Source organism: Lemur catta, chromosome 8 (assembly GCF_020740605.2).
Source record: "Lemur catta isolate mLemCat1 chromosome 8, mLemCat1.pri, whole genome shotgun sequence".
NCBI classification, from domain to species: Eukaryota; Metazoa; Chordata; class Mammalia; order Primates; family Lemuridae; genus Lemur; species Lemur catta.
Window position 1 is genome coordinate 52,411,888 of NC_059135.1, and position 20,344 is coordinate 52,432,231.

Genomic DNA, 20,344 nt, shown 5'->3' on the forward strand with positions numbered 1-20,344 from the left:
TTAACTAGCATCTACATAACAACAGTGTTCCCTTTGAAACCTTGAGGCTTTCTTTTTCCATCAATTTGTACTGAATACTGACTCCTTCCCTATTCCCCTTTATCTTGGGTTTACTTTCTTATGTTACGTGCTGATCTATTTCCTCTGTTAGATTGTAAACACCTTTGAAAACAGAAACTAATCTTATTGAGCTTTTCCTTATCTCAGAAATTTGCCTTCTAGCTCCTGGCACTGTTCTCTTTGTAATTAATATTCAATAAACATTTGTTAAATATGTTTCTTAAAATCTGTATCTTTAACTGGCTATTATATACTCCAGCTGGATGACTGGCCATATTTGATTTCTTCTCAATTTGATATTATTCTTCTTACCCATTAGAAAAAAAATCTTTGTAAATCTTACTTTGTTTCCTTTAATTGTATTTTTTAGAATTGACCACTTTCGTGTCATTTCTGTAACTAGTAACCAACAGTCAACTACTTTCTTTCTGACTTTGGTCTCTCTCCAAGCTATTAGATTGTGAACATCACTTACAGAATCATTTAAAGCAAGTGGGAGTGAACCAGCCAGCAAAATCAAGATCACAAGAATACTTCTTTGAAAATCTCCTTAAGAATTTTACAATCTGAGAGATGAAATTTCAACTCCTCCACTGAGTGTTAGAACCTTTCCATCAATTAATATATACACATTTGAACCTACGGTAACATCTTTTGGTTGCTGTATAGCACAACCTTTATCTTTTAGTATGCACTAATGCATCTCAGCTGTGGGTTGACAATGTCTGGAAACATTTTTGGTCTTCATGGCTGGGGTGTTTGTGTGTGTGTGTGTGTGTGTGTGTGTGTGTGTGTTATTGGCATCTAATTTATAGAGACCAAAGATGCTGTTAAACATCCTACAATGCACAGGTCAGTCCCCCACAACAAAGATTATCTGTCCCAAAATGTAGTGTCAAGATTGAGAAACCCTGGTATGCACTTGTCTTTAACTTTTCATTTATAAATATAGCTAATATATTTTGAGTGCCTGCTATGTGCCAAGCATTATCCTAAGTTATTTACATATGTTATCACCTTTAATCTTTAGAACAGTCTTATGATGTAAGTGTTGTTATTATCTACATTTCACAGAGAAGGAAACTAAGGCACAGAGAAATTAATTACACAACAGATAGTCTGAAGTCTAGATTTGAATCCAGACATTCTGATTCCAGAGTCTGCACCCTAATCAAGTTTGTTATACTTCTGTCCTGCTGGAATGTCTTCTTTACTCCCTGCTTCCCTTTGCTATTTTCTGTTCCTGAAAGGCATCATCTATATTCCAGCTTTCCCTTCTTAATCCTGATTCATGCTGATCAATCCCTTCCCTCTCTCTCTCTCCTTCTCTCTCTCCCTCTCTCCATTTATTGGTCTTATTTATAGTATATAGGTATGCTTTTCCTCTTCTTAATTTAATTTATACATTTTACAAATTGTTTGTATTTACCAAAATATGTAATACAGTGCAACACACTAAAGAAGTCCTCAGAAAATAATTAAGTGAATGTCCATTGCTAATAGTTAAGCAATTCCAGGATGAAGAGGGAAAACACAAGAAACTTTTTGTGTCTGTTATTGCAGTCTATAGTTTACCATGTTTTATGCTTTGCTTCTCTGGTGATTTTTGTGATTGATATACATAGCACTGGTTTCTTTGAAGTGCTCGCTAAATATCTTATTGTGTGCTATGAAATTGATCCTTTGCTTTTGTGCTGCATGTTTAGCTTCATCTGAAATCTGTAGCTCCCTACTAACAGTTTTTCATTCAGAGTGCTTGAGGCATTCATTCATTCATTGATTCCTGTATTCATTGCTTCATCTTATACGCAATTGTGTATCAGCTTTGACCAAGGCAAACTAGAACTAGAAAGATGTTTAAGACATAATGCCTGAGTTTAGGTAACTAGGAATAGAATCACATATTCTAACACTAGATGTACATGCTACAGGTTATATGAATAGAACGGACAGATTATTGTAGCAGTTCAAATAGAGGGTATGGTTGGAGAAGCCATTGCCAAGGAGATGTTATTTCAGTGGCATTTAATTAAGGCCATGAAAGATATGTAACTTTTTTTGAAAGGTAGAAGTGGGGAGGAAGACTATGCCAAGCAGAGGGATGAGTAGGAAGGAGCATGGAAGATGAAAAATGAAAGCATTGAGAATAGTTCAGTTTGATGGAAAGTGGGGTACTATGGGCACCAACATTAGAAAGGTTAAATCTCTGATTTGCTGTTCAGTTTATTTCTTGAATAATGGAAGGTTCACGTGACCCCTCTATGCATTACTTACAGCATTAGTAATAAAGACAGAATTCTAGTTTTTGTTAATTTCTCTCTGCTTTTTTTTCTCCTTACAATAGTAACCCTTGGAAAGGCATAAAAATGGATTTTCTCAGAAGCCATATTTAGGGTAATATATTTAACCATCAGTTTAACTGTACTTTATTCCAAACAAGTCTCTACAAGTCTTCTATGACTCAAGTATGGTAGAGATCTCTTAGACCTGAATTCCTCTGGAATTGCCTTGTAGATGAGGGGAAACTTTAAGCTGTGCATTTTAAGGATGGACATAGTTTGTAATAGAAAGAAAGGATATTTATCTTTGAAGCCCAAGAAAGGGAATGAGTAAAAATACAGTGACTGTTAAATATGAGGAACTTTCAGTGTTTAATGAGTCAATGCAATAGTTTGGCTTGAGCTGAGGATTTGTGGAGGGTGTTGGTGGTAGGAAGGTCTGAAGGGTGGGGCGAGCCCTGTTTATAGAGGGCTTTGTCTACCGACAGAAGGCTAAGTGATGTTTTAGAAGTTAGAAAATTAGTGAGATGGCTATTGGCAAGAGTAAATACAACTAAAACAGCTAGCTCAACATTGGAAGTAGGGTAGAATCTCAATGTTAATTCAAAATATAATTCATTAATTTTGGTTTTTATACCTTTAAATATCTAGTAATATGGAATAAGAAGTGATTGAAAGATGAATGCTAGTTCTCATTAAGATACTTCTTTTCTCTCTTCTTCTTTGGAAAGAGTTGATATGTTGCAGCAACTAAAAATGTAAAAACCCCTTGAGCAATTGAATATAATTAAGTACGGGTCTTGACTCTGGGTTATAATTCATAACTTTTAAGTGACTTTAAGGGTTCTTTAATGGTACGGATGTCTAATTATCTACAGTGTAAGTACAGTACCAGTAACTGTTAGGCAGAATTTTCTAGTGTTCTGTACATTTAAAAGAATTATGTTGTATAATACTGTAATGTGTTGCTTCTTGTCAAGTAAGTAGAGTCAGTTGTAACCAAAGGCTTTTTTGCTTGCTAGTATGCTAACATAAGCTCCAATTTTAATGTTTTTCATGTCTTCCTACCTGCTTTTTTCCTCCATGTATATCTCATCTCTATTCAATGTCTGTTTTTGATTCACTGCTTAAAAGTATATTATTTTTAATTTAAATGAACTCTTAAAATTAGGAGAAAATAATTAACTAAAACTTTTAAAGTTTGTCAGAACCTGATTGATTTTATTATTCTCTCCCATGCTAAGTATTTATTTGTCTCAAGATTTGGAATTATTTTTACTTACAGCGTTGCTTGATTGCTTCCATACGTTTACCTTGTGCAAAAGTCCTATGTGATTCATTTATAATTTCTTTAATATGTCAAAGGGATGGTAGTTTTCTTCTTGGCCAAGATTTAGTTTTAGAACCTTTCCCTGTAATGAGAGAGGAGTCAGGGAGAGGACAGGAGAGAGAAGCAGAGCAAAAGCAAATTCTTCTGTCTACCTGTACTTCTATTTTTTATTCCATTATTAAACAATTAGCCTATAGCATAGACTGGGTTATTTTAGGGCCTTTGCTATATTTCAAATAATAGATTTTTGCCTGGAAAACAAATTTTGAAGACTTTGAAGACTACTTTTGGTTGATTTGTTACTGCAAGTATATATAACAACCCACCAACTCCAGTTATACTATTCCATTCATGCTTTTGCATCAACTAATTAACAATTTACATTACTAGACCAAATAATTCTATTTTTATATGTTTACAAAATATTTTGTTTCTCTAAAGATCTATAAATGTATCCACTTAAAGTAATTAAAATTTGGTTGATAAAACCCTTTTCATTTACTCCAAACTCTGAAGGCTAGAGACTTAAATCTATATCCATTTTAGTGGAATTTTGTTAGCAGAATAATTTATTAGTTCTTGTATGTGTTCTATAATTTGCCTTGGTCCCTGATATTATTAGGCAAATTGATTTTTGAAGAAAATATAATAAATTGAGATGCCTTTCTCCCACTTGCTAACGTAAGGAAAGTGGTTAAAACTACACATCTTATTTAATGCAGAGATAAATATTACAAGCTCGAGCTTTAGGTCTAGCTATGAAGTAGATTCTGGTTTTGTCCAAATTGCTTTTGTTGTCAAGATGAGAAGGGGCTTTATCTAGATTAAGATTAGAATTTTAAGTTGTACCTATAAACCAGGATTTAAAATACTAAATCAGAGCATTTGGAGTGTGCTGCTGCACCTCCCCCTAGGTCACCCCCTCTCCCAATGCAGTAAAGAATTTTTGTCATGTCATATATGGAAAATAAATAGAAACTTGCATTTTCTAGTGTTTATGAATAAAGCTATAGATGTTAAGTGAATTGCCACTGCAAGTTTAATTCTCTCCCTTCACTGTAAATACTAATGAGCTAGAGAATTACAAGGAATTTGGGATCCAGAGTTCTGACATAAGATAGGACTTTACTTTGAAAAATGGATAAGAAATTTGAAAAGAGAGAAGATTTTTTTGAGCAGGATGTTTTTGTCTTGATTTCTAACATTGTGTTTAATAAATTTTCTTCTTCTACTGGTTTAGAAATGTGGTCTCTAACCTCTTAGTGATTTTGGTAGGACTCTAGATTAGCATATAAACATTCAAACATTTGCTGTTTACCACATAGGACAAACTAGAAAACAATGTGAAATAATGTAGTATATAGGACATTTCAGTGCTATCATTTAATACTACCATATATTTGTATAATAATTTTATTTCTCTTTCTAGAGTTTATACTTTGGATATCTAGTTGACATCATTTTCTTTAGTTAAGTTTCACTATTCATTCTGTTTTCATATTTACCATCAGTATCCTAATGCAGTTCTCGTCATATTTGGAATTCTCGTTTAGCTGGTTCCTTCCTTCTGGTTAGTCTTTCTAAAATGCTGCTTCCCATTTGTTATTCATTAACATAAGAACTATTGTGGGCTCCCTATTGACTAGCAGATGAGCTCCAGACTTACCCTGATATTTGGACTTCCCTATCCTCCACCCTTACCTGATGTAATAAATTTTTTTCATTTACTACTCTTCAATACAGTTTCTTACCATGGGCAGCTCTCTAGTAAGCTTTGTTCACTTCAACCTTTATTTTTTATCTTATGGTTTTCCCTGTTACTTCTCATGCCTTTCTTCATCTTCTTTACCTATACTAGAGATTTGTTTCCCAACCAGCTTGTCCAGGTGTTGACACCAAGGTCCTATTATTTTAATTTTTGTTTTTAATTCTCACAGATGTAGCACATTGTTATGCAGATAAAGAAGCTTTCTTCATTTGGGAAACTTACATTTAGCAAGGCATATTGTGGTTTGCATTTGTGTTGATAGGGTAGCAGTTTATGTATTGGTTTATATACCAAGGAATTGTTTATCTCTGCATTGTATCATGATAGAGGATGCAAAAAGCATATGTCAAATAGGTCCATCTTGACCACATACTCTCTTATTCCCAAGAAAACTGTAGACATGCTATTTGGAATATCAAGATGTCTTAGTTCATTTTCTGTTTCCATAACTGACTATGTGAGAATGAGCAATATATAAGAAAAAGAAATTCATTTCCTACAGTTCTGGAGGCTGGGGACTCCAAGGTCAAGGGGTAGCATCTGGAGAGGGACTTCTCTCTAGTGGAGACTCTCTGCAGAGTCCCAAAGCAGTGCAGAGCGTCACATGGCGAGGGGTCTCATGACAGATGGCCAAACTGGCTTTTTATAAGACCCACTCTTGTGATAACTAGCCCACTCCCTCAATAACCCATTACTCCATTTGTCCATGAATGGATCAATCCATTCTGATGACAGAGCCCTCGTGACCCAAAGATTTCAAAGACCATCCAAAGATTTCAAAGACCTCCCAAAGATTTCACCTCTCAACACTGCTGCATTGAGGATCAAGTCACTAACACATGAAGTTTTGAGGGACACATTTAACTCATAGCACAAGGTTTCTATGACAGTTGGTTTATAAAGTACTGCTGTGTAGTGTTACACCTCTTTTAGAATTTGTCTGGCAGGTTTTCCGGTCTTCACTGGAAGACACCCTGCAAAAAATAAAAAAATAATTAAAAAAAAAAGTATTTCTGTGAAGCCTGTACTCTTCAATACATCATGTGTTTTAAAATCTACTTCTACATCTGTCCAGGGGTGCTTTGCTTCTGAATACTGAATACAAGTCAAGTTTGAGTATTAATATAGCAAAGCAGTTCACTAAAGTCCTGAATTTCCAAAGTATATTTTTGTTTTTGAAGTCCTTCACAGTTAGATTTAGCATCCTAAACAGAGTACAGATTTATCCTTCTTACTCAAATCTTTATGGAATAAGGCAAGCTTTGCGTGAATGAGTAAATTGATCAATCTTCACTCCATTTATAATCATTAAAAAGAGCCAACTCATCATTTCTGCCACATCATACCAAGAAATAAATATGCAGAATATCTAATACCATGTGAATATCCAAATGTATCTCACCAAGTAAATATTTATGTGTTTTGACTGGACCTCAGTAAGGGAGGTGGTACGCAAATTAGAAAAGCCACAATTTTAGTGTAAGCAGTGACATTCTGCATTTATTCACTTAGTGAATAGATTTTATTTTAGAAATGATTTTTATAACTAACTAAAAAGATACTTTTTGGTTCATTTTATTTGAACCAGGGCTATGAGGCCTGTATCAGCCTGATACTAAAACCAAACAACAAAAAAGAAAACTATAGGCCAATATCTCTGATGAACATATTTGAACCAGGGGAGTTCTGAGTTGAAGAGTCTGTTACTGAGAGTATAATAGAGTGTTAAGAGAAGAAAGCTAAGGGAGACATCAATAATTATGGGGAAGTTACAGCAAGAAAAGGAATGACCTGACAAGAAATGACCAGAGAAAATAGAAGGAAATCAAGAGAATGCAGTTAGAAGCATGAAAGAGACAATTTCAATGCTCTGACATTAGATGCTACTGAGTGGTCACTCAAGATTTTGCTGTAACATCATGAAGACAGATCAGTGGTGTCTTTTCTAAGATCAATTTCTGGTAGTTTGGTGGAGGCATATGCCAGGCTGAAGTGGATTGAGTTATAAATAGGAGGTAAAGAAGTGGGAGAGCAGGTACAGACAGCTCTTTCAAAAAGTTTAGCTCTAAACTGGAGGAAAGAAAGCAATAGCTGGAGTGGGAATTAATGTCCAGGGTAACTGACATGATTGATTTAATGTGGAACCTTAAGCCTGCTTAAATAAATGTTGATGGGAAAACATTAGTGGAAATGGAAGTGATGTAAACAGAGGGAGGCAGAATAGATTGAGGTCTTGGAAAATGGAAGGAACAATCTGTGGAGCAAACTTCCTTGGGAGGGATAGGATCCGGAACAGAGACGGGAGAGACATTAACCAGAAATAGTAGAAGGTACTGTTTTCCATTTTACTGCTGGGGAGAAAAAAAGATTGGGGAAAAAAAAAGATTGGGTAAAAACAAAAAGGGAGTTTGGTTCTCCAAAGATGACATACATTTTCCCTGTGAGGCAAGAAAGGTTAGGTCATCTGCCAGGTAACAAGGGAGAACGGAAAAGGATTGGAAATGTGAACGAAGTCAAGAAGGTTTGAAAAGAGTGCTTTGTTGGGAAAGGAAACATTGTAGGATTGCTGGGTAAGAAATCTTTGTGATGGAATCCACTTTAAGTCTATTATGGTTAATTTTCTTATATAACCAATAGTTTTTAAAAAATGAGGGTTTACTATAGTTAATATTATTTTCAGTCTTCAATTTATATATATAGGAATGATTAGGCATAAAATAATTTTTCTAGTAATAATGGTTTTCTCCTTGTGGCTAATCACTACAAAACCAAAGTTTTAACTAAAATTTGTACATATTTTTCTGCAAATTAGCTTAATGTGTTTTTTTTTTTAAAAGAATGACTTGTTTTTGTAAAAACAATGCATGTTTATTATGAAAAGTTTAAGTGAGACAAAACTGATAGTTTTAAAAAATCACTCAATAGCTCAATGGCCAGAAATTATTTTCATTGACATTTGGTGTCATTAAGAGAGAGAAACAATTTTATACAAATGTGATCATGTAGTGTATGGGTTATTTTAAATAGAATACTAAATTTTATTTTGAGTTTGAATTAAAAAGAACTAAAGTAGCGCAGAAGAAATTACTGAACTTCAGGTATGTTTTTTACAAAAGCTATGTCCTTAAATGATCCTGCTAGACTTAAGAAAAATCATCATAAAAACACTAAAAGGACCAAGCACAGTGGCTCACACCTGTAATCCCAGTTCTTTTGGGAGGCTGAGGTGGAAGGATCCCTTGAGTCCAGGAGTTTGAGACCAGCCTGAGCAGCATAGTGAGACCTCATTTCTGAAAGATGTTAAAAAATTAGACAAGTATGGTGGTGCGCCCTTGTGGCACCATGATATCTTTAGCCCAGGAGTTTGAATCTGCAGTGAGCTATGATTGTGCCACTGTACTGTGTCAGGGTGATAGAGGAGACCCTGTCTCTTAAAAAAGAAAAAAACCCAAAACACTAAAAGGTTAGAGAAATTATTTTTTAATTACATGTTTCATCTTTATGTAGCATCTATTGATTCCATACTATGGACGATGAGAAAATGAGTATATTTATGCTTGTACCTCACCTCTGCCTATCCCCCAGGTTTTATGTTATTACCGTTGACCCTTGAACAACATGGGTTTGAACTTTATTGGTCCATTCATACACTGCCTTTTTTTTTTTTTTTTAACCAAATGCAGATTGAAAACACAGTATTTGATGTTAAAACCTGTGTACATAGAGGCCCTTCTTTTCCTATACACAGGTTCTGCAGGGCCGACTGGGGGACTTGAGTATACCAGTGTGGCCTGGAACCAATCCCCTGCATATACAGACGGATGACTGTATTTTTAACTTTTCACAGTTTATAATCAACATGTTCTGTTTTATTAGCATAATTCCTATGGTTGTTTAGACTTCATTATATAGAGAGCATATAAAGTGCACAGTCTATTCACCATTATTCTCTATTCCTGACAAAGAAAAATGGCTTGGTTGGATATAAAATTCTTGAGACACACTTTCTTTATTTATAACTCTGAAGACACTGCTTCATTGTCTTTAGGCATAGAGTTACCTTGGAGAATTCTGTAGCTGTATGTGTGACTTGATATTAATGCTTGTATGAATGTAGTTTTCTTCTTTTGTTCTTGGTGATATGTATGGTGTTGATGATTCTGTATCACTTGGTTGATCAACTTGTAATTGGTCAAGTATAATTTTTGTTTCAATGTTTATGCTGGTTTACTTGGAATGTGAACCTTTGAAAGTGGCTATGATTTCTTTATGACCCTTTGTCTTCTTTTGCCATATCCTTTTCACAGACTGAGAAATCTTAGGGTATTTTACTTTATATAATTAGTCCACTTATAGAGAGAGGAATGTTCTCAAAACTTGATGAATTTAGAAATGCTGAAATCTAGGTCTTGTGAACTCTTGAATTTGGATAGGTCCATGTTTATATCCTTGAGTCATAGTTTTATTATCTCTGATACGTGGAAGAAATAGACAGTATAGAAAAGGGATATAGCTAGAAGAGTATTCTCTAAGAACCACCTTTTTGCTAAAGCCAATGATCAGTTTTCTGTATTTATCAATCTTTACCTCCAGACAGTGCCTGACAGTTGCATATGCCTTCCTTCTTGAAACATTTTCTTTCCCTCACTCCTGTAAATGCATACTCCTAGTTTTTCTGAGTTTACTTGTCACTCCTTCTCAATCTCTTTTGCCATATCCTTCTCCCCCATCAGACATCTGAATGTTGGAGTGCTCTCTCTAGGTGGCATCATCCAAATCCATAACTTTAAACACATTTGATAACTCTCAGTTATATATCTCTAGTCATGACCTTACAGTCTATATCTAGTCCATCTCAAAAATATATTTAGAGTACAAACACCACTTCTCATCTTCTCTACAATCTTATTTCAGGTTACCACTTACTTGGCTATCTCTCATTGGTACCACTACAACCATCTCCTAACTTAGTCTTTCTGCAATCCTCTTACCTCCTCCCTTTTAATAGACTTTAAAAGTTTATTCTTTTTAAAGTAGCTGAAGTGGCCTCTTTAAATCATAAATCATTTCTTACCACCTTACCTTCCCTTTCTATAAAACGCTCCAGTCAATGGCTTCCCATTGCAGCTAGAATAAAATCCAAACTCTCATGGCTTACAAATTTATGTGAACTACTTTACCTTTCTACCTTAAATTCTATATACTATCTTCTACTGTGGTTCACCTATAATGACCACATTTCTATTTCTAAAATACTTCAAGCTTGTTCCTATTTTAGGCCTTTTATATTTCTTAGAAACTTCTTCCCTCAGATCTTCACATTACTTCCTCATTCTGGTCTCAGCTCAAATGTCATCTCCTCAGAGAAGTCTTCCTCACCTGTCCTCCCTAGCCCTAGTTTATACAGAATAGTACCAAAAATAAAATAAAATAAATCAGATCATATCCCACCACTATCAAAATGACTATAGTTAATATTTTCAGACATTTCTCTTGATAGAAGTAATTTTACCAAAACGTGATTATTTTATACATGTTGATCTAAATTTAAATACTTGATACATAGTAAGTCACATTTTGGGTAAAATTTATTTAAACAGAAAACTGTTTAAACTAATGTATCACTTGCCAACATTGAAGATAATAAAAATAGATATAATAAAAACTACAGTTTTATTAATTTTTTTACTTTTTAGAAGCTCTGAGGCTAAGGCCTGCCCTGTTAATAAAAAGATAAATTTATAAATGTTAAACATTAAAGACCAACAGTGTCAAACTGAGACTTTTCTCCTTAACAAAGAAGGATTGAAAGAGAATTGAAATGGAAACAACTTTTCACCAAGCGATTCAGTATAATGTAGCATAGTCTTTGTCTTCTAAACTTACCAGTGCACTAAAACTAGACATTGTTTTGGTTAATGTGAAGTTGAAATAACTTTGGCCATGGACTAGGGTAAAATATGCTAGTGAGCTAGCTAGTGAACTAATAAGAATTTCTGGGGGGCGGGGGGAGCCAATAAACTCTCATAGGTTATTTTAACCTTTTCCAAGTGCACTGAGTAACATCAAACTATATTACTCAAAATTAATGTTTTTAATATATTGCTGTGGAATTCTTCTATATTACTAATTCCTACATCATAAAAAAAATAGTATATGCCCTAATTACTGTAAGAGTTCTGTGTGTTAGGCTCTGTGCTAAGCACTTTACATATATTATTTGATTTAATTATGCCCATTCTCTGAGAAGTGGAAGCATCTTCATTTTAAAGATGAGAAGACAATATCCATAGAGGTTAGGTAATTCGTCTAAGATTCTATGACTAGTAAGTCTGTCTGACTTCAAAGATTATATTCTTAAGCACTAAATCTTGTACTAAAAAAGACAAAATGTGAAAGAATGCTATAACATAAGTGTATAGTGAGTTCTGTTGACCCAGGAGCATGTCTTTGGAAAATAAGCTCTAATTTTTTAGCCCTAAGAAATGGGAAGTTTCCCAAATGGCCACCAAATTGTATGGAAGCTTTTATTTTATAGCTATTCTAGGCTCCATTTTATCACAAGGGTATTCATTTTACAGGATAGCTTTAATATTCCCTTCACTTAATTTTTATTTTAGTATTTTGAAATGCTTATTTTAAATAGATTTATATTCTATAGATTTAAATTCTTTTCATGATATGTTACCACCTCACAACACAAATAAATGTAGTGATATTACTAACCTCAGGATGTGGGAAAAACAGTGCATCCAGATATGTGTAGGGTCTGTGGTTTGAGTCTTTTTCTTACAGTAGGGAGATTGGATTTATGATAATACAGTCATAACTCCTTTCCTGGGTTAATCCTTGGCAGAGTCTAGACAAGGTGCAATCGATTATAGAAGATAATTTGAAGGTTATAAGATGGACAGGTGAATTCCCGCCCCCATCTCCCACCCCTACCACCTTCATTCTTTATTCTGGGTTTTTTCTTTGGATTAATTTAGATCATCAGAGAGCTTTGTTTTCTTTGCTTTCAGAAGAATTGCAATTACTAAGTTCCCTTCTGCTGCCACTTGTTTAAAATTGAGGGTTGCAATTAACAAATTGCCACTTAAAACCTGTAATGCATTTACTATAGGGGGATGTTGTTGAGGACATCACTATAGTTAGTCAATGGCCCCTATATAGAGACAACTGCATGGGATATTTTTCCGTCTGAGGAAAGCTCAGTTACTTCTATAACTGACCGTGTTACTTGTGTTGCTTTGACTGCCAGGAAGCTAACTTTTATTTTTATTTTCATATTTTACTGTGCCACTTGTATAAAATGTCTCAAATCTTGATGAGAGTAAATAGTATTGTGCTTCCAGGAGGATTATTTTATATTTTCAAAGATTCAGAAAATTTACCTAAACCACTTTCTGTCTATTGTGTTTATTAGTAAAATATAAGGTAGGTCCTCATTTTTCACTAATTTTGTTCATATGAATTTGACATTATATAATACAATATCATTTGTATGCCAACAATACTTAAATATTATTTTAAATACATTTTAATTGTAATAGTATACTTATGGTTTTATTATTACTGAATAATCCATGTTAAGATACAAACAATTTAATTATTTTTAATTCTGAGAAATTATATTTAAAAACTCTTTGTAACTTATAATAAGAATATCTTGGTCTTTGATATCTATGAATGAGCTATACTTACTGTTTCTTTTACCAATTCAATCAAACTGTCTCATGATTTCTATGATACCTGTGTCTAAAATAATTGATACTTTATGTTTGAAAACATCTCATTTTAAGACTATAATCTAATTGATAATTTTAATGAAATTAATTTGTTTATAAATGTGTTTATTGTTTTGTGGGTATGTCATTGCTTTCTGTTTATAATATTTCTTAGTATTATTCATTTTTTGTGATACTGTTCTTTATATGGTAATTTGAGTAAATCCCAGTTGAATTATGTTGCCACATTATGTCTTCAAAAGGGCATAAAGTCAGTATACACATGCTTCAGTAATATCTGGTTGTTTTACCCTTATGTTTCCAGTTGGCAATTTGAAATTATGGCTTCAACTGCACTTTAAATATGTGATAATAGCATGTGTTTCTAATAAGGGCCAGCACCATTTTGTTCAGATAGTGTGAATGGTTGTCACTCATATATGACAAATGCACCTTCATCTGCTTCTTTGATAGCCCCCTAAAAACCATACCCTCAAATCAGGCCGATGAAATTAGCTGCTGTGTAAATTGTGTGTCTGAGTGGTTCATTATCTAATCACCGTCAGAACCACAGTGATAAAGTAGATTGAAGCAGGGAAGAGGTCTGCCAGATGATTTCAGGGCCCCCCCTCCCTAAATCTGGTTTCCCTTGGAAACCCTAATAGTGCAGTTTAGAACTTCAGGCCTTTCATGCCTGGAATTCAGTGTCTTTTAATGTACCAAACTTGGAAATGCCAGTAGTTCTGGAACATAATTTTCTTTTTGTAAAGACCATAATTATATTTATTTCGATCAATTTTTGAAATGTTGAGGCTCTCAAAGTACTGTTTTGTTGCTAGTACCTCAGTATTACTAAATGGGAAAAAAGTACTATGTCCTACTTTCATAGAATTCAGAATAATTTATTCACTATAGCTATTCCTTAACTTTCGAGGAATCTTTCTCTCTTACTGTAATTATAATGACTTTCTATATTATTTGTTTATTGAATTGCTTCCCTTTAATTCATTTTAGGTGCTTTTGAAGATGATGATATCACGCATGTTGAAGGAAGTGTAGATCCTATTCGAGATATAGAAATAATACATGAAGAGCTTCAGCTTAAAGATGAGGAAATGATTGGGCCCATTATAGATAAACTAGAAAAGGTGGCTGTGAGAGGAGGAGATAAAAAACTAAAACCTGAATATGTAAGTAAAAATTTACGGCTTCTTTAGATACTTGAGAGTTTATTTTTTTGATTAAAAAGTTTTAAAATAAAGCACATAAAATATCTAATATGGTTAATGGAATTTTAGAATCCAAGGGTTATTTCTGTTAAAAAAAACTTGTTGGGAAACTTTTATTTCCAGGCAACCAAGGATCACGGTATTAGGCTATTTAGGGTGTTCTTAGTAAGCTATAGTGCAGTAATACTGAATGTTTATATGGTTACTATGTAGACTTCAAGTTCTAGTGTTGATGAAGTATGGTTTTATGATGAAAAACTTACTGGATTTAGAAAAATGACTGAATATATGAGCTTCTTGGATTTGAAGAAGTGATTTATACAAAAATTGGTCTTCCTTAGGGGTTGAATAAATGAATACACTCTTAAAGTAGACAGATCATCTTAATCTTTTATGGAATGAAAACATGCATCATTGTTCTTAATATTCAAAGGTGTTTCTATCACATTATTAGTGAATAATTATTTGTAAAATTGTAGCAAATTCCAAAATTGATTTTGAAGCTTTTGATTTAAGAATGATTGAATTGTCTTTTATATTAAAAAAGCAGAGCCTTAACTATACATTTTCTCATTTATTAACATAACATCATAAACTGTTCTTGCTTTTTATATATCTTTGTCATAGGAAAGATTAATTTTTCATGTCTTAATTTTTAATACATGTGTTTATTTTTAGTTTTCTTATGTTTAGAAACTGTGATTATTCCCCCTTTTCCCTTCCTAATTTATTCTTATTAAATTTGGAAAACTCTACACTATTAAGGAAGGAATCAATTACCAGAATCAACTTCTGAACTCAGGCACTCTACCAATAAATTATGGCCAGAAGTGCCTGAATTTGTAACAGGGAGACCTGTGTTGTGCTATTGATTTCCTTGATGATCTGGAGCAAGCCCCCGTCACTTTACCTCTCTTATCATCTTGGATATTTCTATTGAAATAGAATGGAGAATGGAGAGAGATTTGTCTGAGAAAATTGCACAAGGTTTGGAGTGGTGGTGGGGATTAAAAGGGTGGGTATAATGAATATTCCTTTTGGAAAAGGGAAAAAAAATATGAAGAGGATGTTTAGATCGAAAGTGATTCATTTGCCCCAAACTACATGGTTACTGATGAGAATAAATCCTTGCAATCAGTCATCCCTTTGTTCATTGAAACTTACTGACATCCACAGGTCTTTCAGAAACATTAACTGACTTACATTTCTCAATCTTACTTTTACTTAAATGGAAGAAATGGTCATCAGCTCTTCTTAAATTCCTGGGCTACCATTTCCTGGCTTTTTCTCTCAACGAAAATTAGAATGTTGAGTGTTGTTACTCCTTATAACAACATTTCCTTCTCATTTCTAACCATTTTCCTAAAATTCCTATATAAGATTTGAAAGCATAGTTTGGACTTGTGTTTACAGAAAAATCTAGACACCTCCCCATTTACTTTCACCTTCACTGTTGTGCTCTTCTGTGTAGATGAAAACCATTGTAGTCTAATTTTCTCATTTCCCCTAACTGATTATTCTACTTTTTTCTTTCTTCATATTAGATTCAGCTGCTTCAGAACAAATTATAGATCAGTGTTTCTCAGCTTCTTGTTTCTTGTTTTCATTATCACCTCTAAGGGAAAAAAAATTTTAAATTCAATTTAAATTAATTAATTCCTCCCTAGTGAGAGAAATTAAATACTAATAAGTAAGATTTTTATCAGGTAGGGTTGAGATTTTGAGAGCCACAAACTTTTAAATATCTAACATTTCTTCTCACCACCACCACCACCCTAACCCCACCCCCACCAAGAACCAATTTTTGACCCTCTAGGGACAATTTCACCCCCTTTGAAAATGCATCCCATAGCAAACCCAATGCTTGTAAATATGGTAAAAGAGAGGGCTTTTTAGAAATTTTTGTTTTGGCTTGTTTTTATCAAAAACAGGATTTTGATTATCTGTAACTCAATTTGGGGAGAATTAACATTTATAATATTGAATCTTTCAATGCACAAACATCTTATATTAATATTTCTTTTTATTGATCCAGGCACTGTTGTATGCTTTTGAAATATGTTATCTTATTTAAACCACACATGTAATATTTCCATGCTGCATTTGGGGAAGCAAAATTTCAAGAGATTTTATGAATTGCTTAAGATCTTACACTTAAATTGCAGATCAAGTTTTTCAACCACATCGATCTGCAATAAAGCCAATATGGTGTTTTTGCTGGTGTTTTTTTGGAGAGGGGAGGGAGGTAACATTATCTTTTTAAATTGCAAGATATAATATACAAGAACATGCATTAATCTCATGTATAATGTTATATATAATTGTAAAACAAACAGTAGTAAAACTTCCTTGAATATCAAGAAATAAAGCATTAAGTTTTCCTTACCAGTCTTAATTCTCTCAGTCTTCCCACAACTAACCACTATTCTGACACTATCCATGCTTTTTTATATATACCAGTCTATGCACCACTCAAGACAATATGAATTAATTTTGCCTGATTTTGAACTTTATATAAATGGTATATTGTATGTATTTATGTGAATATTTTCCACTCATTTTGTACAATTCATACTGCATTTATCTATAATTCATTTATTTTCCCATTTTATTCTACTGTTGATGAGCATTTGAATTTTCCCTGTGGATTTTTTGTTTGTTTGTTTTTTGAGACAGAGTCTCCCTCTGTCGCCATGGGTAGAGTGCCATGGCATCATCATAGCTCACTGCAACCTCAAACTCCTGTGCTCAAGTGATCCTCCTGCCTCAGCCTTCTGAGTAGCTGGGACTGTAGGCACATGCCACTGTGCCTGGCTAATTTTTGTATTTTTAGTAGAGACAAGGTCTTGCTCTTGCTGAGGCTGGTCTGAAACGTCTGGCCTCAAGCGATCTTCCTGCCTCGGCCTCCCAGAGTGCTAGGATTACAGGTGTGAGCAACCATGTCTGGCCCTGTATGTTTTTAATAGTTATGAACAGTGCTGCTGTGAATATTCTTTTACATCCTGATATACCTAAGAGTGATCTAAGGCTGTGGTCCCCAACTCCCAGGGCCTGTTAGGGACTGGGCTGCAGAGCCACCCTGCCCCATCCATGAAAAAACTGTCTTCCATGAAACTTTAGGAACTATGTGCCGCTGGCATCACTGCCTGGGCTCCCCTCCCTCTGGGAAAAAATTGTCTTCTATGGAACTGGTCCTTGGTGCCAAAAAGGTTGGGGACTACTGGTCTAAGGTATATATCTAAGATGTCAATAGTGTATGTATATCTTCAACTTTATTAGATAAACACTGTTTTCTAACTGTATGAAGAGTTTATCCTCTTGTCAATACTTGGTATTGTCAGATTTTTTCATGTTTGCAATTTGATAGCTATGTAATGTTATTTGTTTGTGGTTCTAATTTGTAGTCCCCTAACTGTTTAAGGTTGAATACTTTTTAAAAAATACTTATTGGCCCTTTGGGATTTTCTCTTTTGGGAAGTACCTGTTCTAATTCTTTTGCTCATTTTCATCTGGATTCATGTCTTTTCTTTCACTAGTCTTTTGTTTTAAATGGATTGCAAATGTCTTCTACTCTGTGGCTTTTTTTTTTCTTCTTTTGGTATCTTTTGATGAATAGGTCTTAAATTTAAGGTTAGCCTTTTCTGTGTCTTGTTTAAGAAAACTTTCCTACCTTAAGGTCATCAAGGTGATCTTCTATCTTGTCATCTAAACACTTTATTGTTTTACATTTCACATTTAAGTCATTAACCCACCTAGAACTGATTGTTTTGTAAATGGTATTGAGGTAGGCATCCGATTTGATTTTTTTTTTTTTTGGTCCCACTATGGAAAGCCTATTGTTCTAGCACCATTTGTTAAAAAGACTGTCTTTTCCCTACTCCAATGAAGTGCCACCTCTGTCATAAATCAAAGAGCTGTGGCATCTTAGCTGTTTCCTGAGGATTGGCAGATGAGCTCAGGTAAAAGTGGCCAAAAGCAACAGTGGGGTCTCAACCCTGTTGAGAGGCGAAGATGAAGGGGTGAGGATGGAATGAGGGGTTGATATCCCACAGAGTCTCTGGCCTCAGGTCTGTTCCCCACTTCATTTCTATACTTCCCTCATTCCCTGATAATCCTCAATCTTTAGTCTAGTTCAGGGACACTTAAAGTGTGGTTCACAGACAGACCAGCAGCATCACCTTCACCTTAGGAGCTTGTTAGAAATGCAAGTGATAGATCTACTAAGTCAGGATCTCTAGGGATGTGTTTTAACAAGTCTCTAAGTGATGTTAAAGCTTGAGGGCCACTGCTGTAGAGCAGCCAAACCCCCTGAGGGTAGAAGTGGCTTAGGCCTCCCTACTCTAAACCTCCTTCTTGATCCGGTAATGCCTCATTATCTTATTAGGTCATTGATACTTTTTCTTTTCTTTTTTTGAGATGGAGTCTCGCTCTGTTGCCCTGGGTAGAGTGCAATTGTGTCATCATAGCTCACTGCAACCTCAAACTCCAGGGCTCAAGCGATCCTCCTGCCCTAGCCTCGAAAGTAGTTGGGACTACAGGCATATGCCACAGTCCCCGGCTAATTTTTTCTATTTTTAGTAGAGATGGGGTCTTGCTCTTGCTCGGGCTGGTCTCAAACTCCTGAGCTCAAACAGTCCTCTTGCCTCAGTCTTCCAAAGTGCTAGGATTATAGGCGTGAGCCACTGTGCCTGACCTTAAGTCATATTATTTAAGAAACACATTTTGTAAGGTTATAACTGCCATAGATAGTGATTCCTCTGATGGATGTGGGCAAAGTAAACTGAAAATGTTCTGGAAAGGATTCACCAATGTAGGTGCCATTATGAACATTTGTGATTCATGGGAGGAGATCAAAATATCAACATTAACAGAAGTTCAGAAGTTGATTCCAATTCTTATTGATGACTTTGAGAGGGATTCAAGACCTCAGTGGAGGAAGTAACTACAGATGTGGAAATAGCAAGAAAACTAGAATTAAATGTGGAGCCCGAAGATGTGACTGAATCACCATGATCTCATGATAAAACTTGGATGGATAAGTAGTTTCTTATGGATAAGCAAAGAAGGTAGTTTCTTGAGTTGGAATCTGCTCCTGGTGAAGATGCTGTGAACATTGCTGAAATGACAACAAAGGATTTAAAATATTACATAAACTTAGTTGATAAAGCAGTGCCAAGGTTTGAGAGGACTGACTCCAATTCTGAAAGATGTTCCACTATGAGGTAGAATGCTATCAAACAACATTGCATGCTACAGAGAAATCTTTCATGAAAGGAAGAGTCAACCGATACAATAAACGTCATTGTTGTCTTATTTTAAGAAATTGCCACAGCCACCCCAACCTTTAGCAACAGCCACTCTGATCAGCCAGCAGCCACCAACATCAAGGCAAGATCCTCCACCAGCAAGATTACTACTACTCACTGAAGGCTCAGATGATTATTAGTATTTTTTTAGCAAAAGTATTTTTTATTTAAGGTACATATTAATAGATTTTTTTAAGATATAATGCTATTGCACACTTAGTAGACTACAGTAGACTATAGTATAGTGTAAACATAAGTTTATGTACACTGGGAAACTAAAAAATTGCATTACTTGCTTTATTGCCATATTTTCTTTATTGTGGTGGTCTAGAACCAAACCCACAGTATCTCTGAGGTATGGTTGTCTGTAAAAATATAATTCTCCCTCCGCCTGTCTTCGCATTTATCCTTTTGTCTTTTTTAGACTTTTGTGTATCCTTCCAGGAATATTCTTATATGACTCAAAAAGATCATTTCTAAACGAATGTGATAATAGAGTAGTATTTGGTGGGGCTGAACTGCATCCATTTGTTTTTCTCTCCATATCCTCTCTATCCTCATAGTACGTCGTTGATGAAACCAACTCCTGTGAACTGAAAACTTGTATCTATGACTCCTCCTTCTCCTTTACCATCTACACCCCAT

At 34.6% G+C, this 20,344-nt stretch overlaps 1 protein-coding gene and 1 non-coding gene across 3 annotated transcripts in view; both read left to right on the forward strand.

The window, feature by feature from the left end:
- Positions 1-20,344, forward strand: part of OLA1 (Obg like ATPase 1) — a 165,742-nt gene that overhangs the window by 89,298 nt on the left and 56,100 nt on the right. For both annotated transcript variants that reach the window (XM_045558942.1, XM_045558943.1), the window contains one exon: positions 14,179-14,354. In XM_045558942.1, coding sequence (XP_045414898.1) covers positions 14,179-14,354 — 176 coding nt within the window. The remainder of the gene's footprint in view (positions 1-14,178; positions 14,355-20,344) is intronic.
- Positions 6,351-6,414, forward strand: LOC123644230. Its single transcript, XR_006737049.1, has one exon. It is a non-coding gene; the product is annotated as a U7 small nuclear RNA (small nuclear RNA).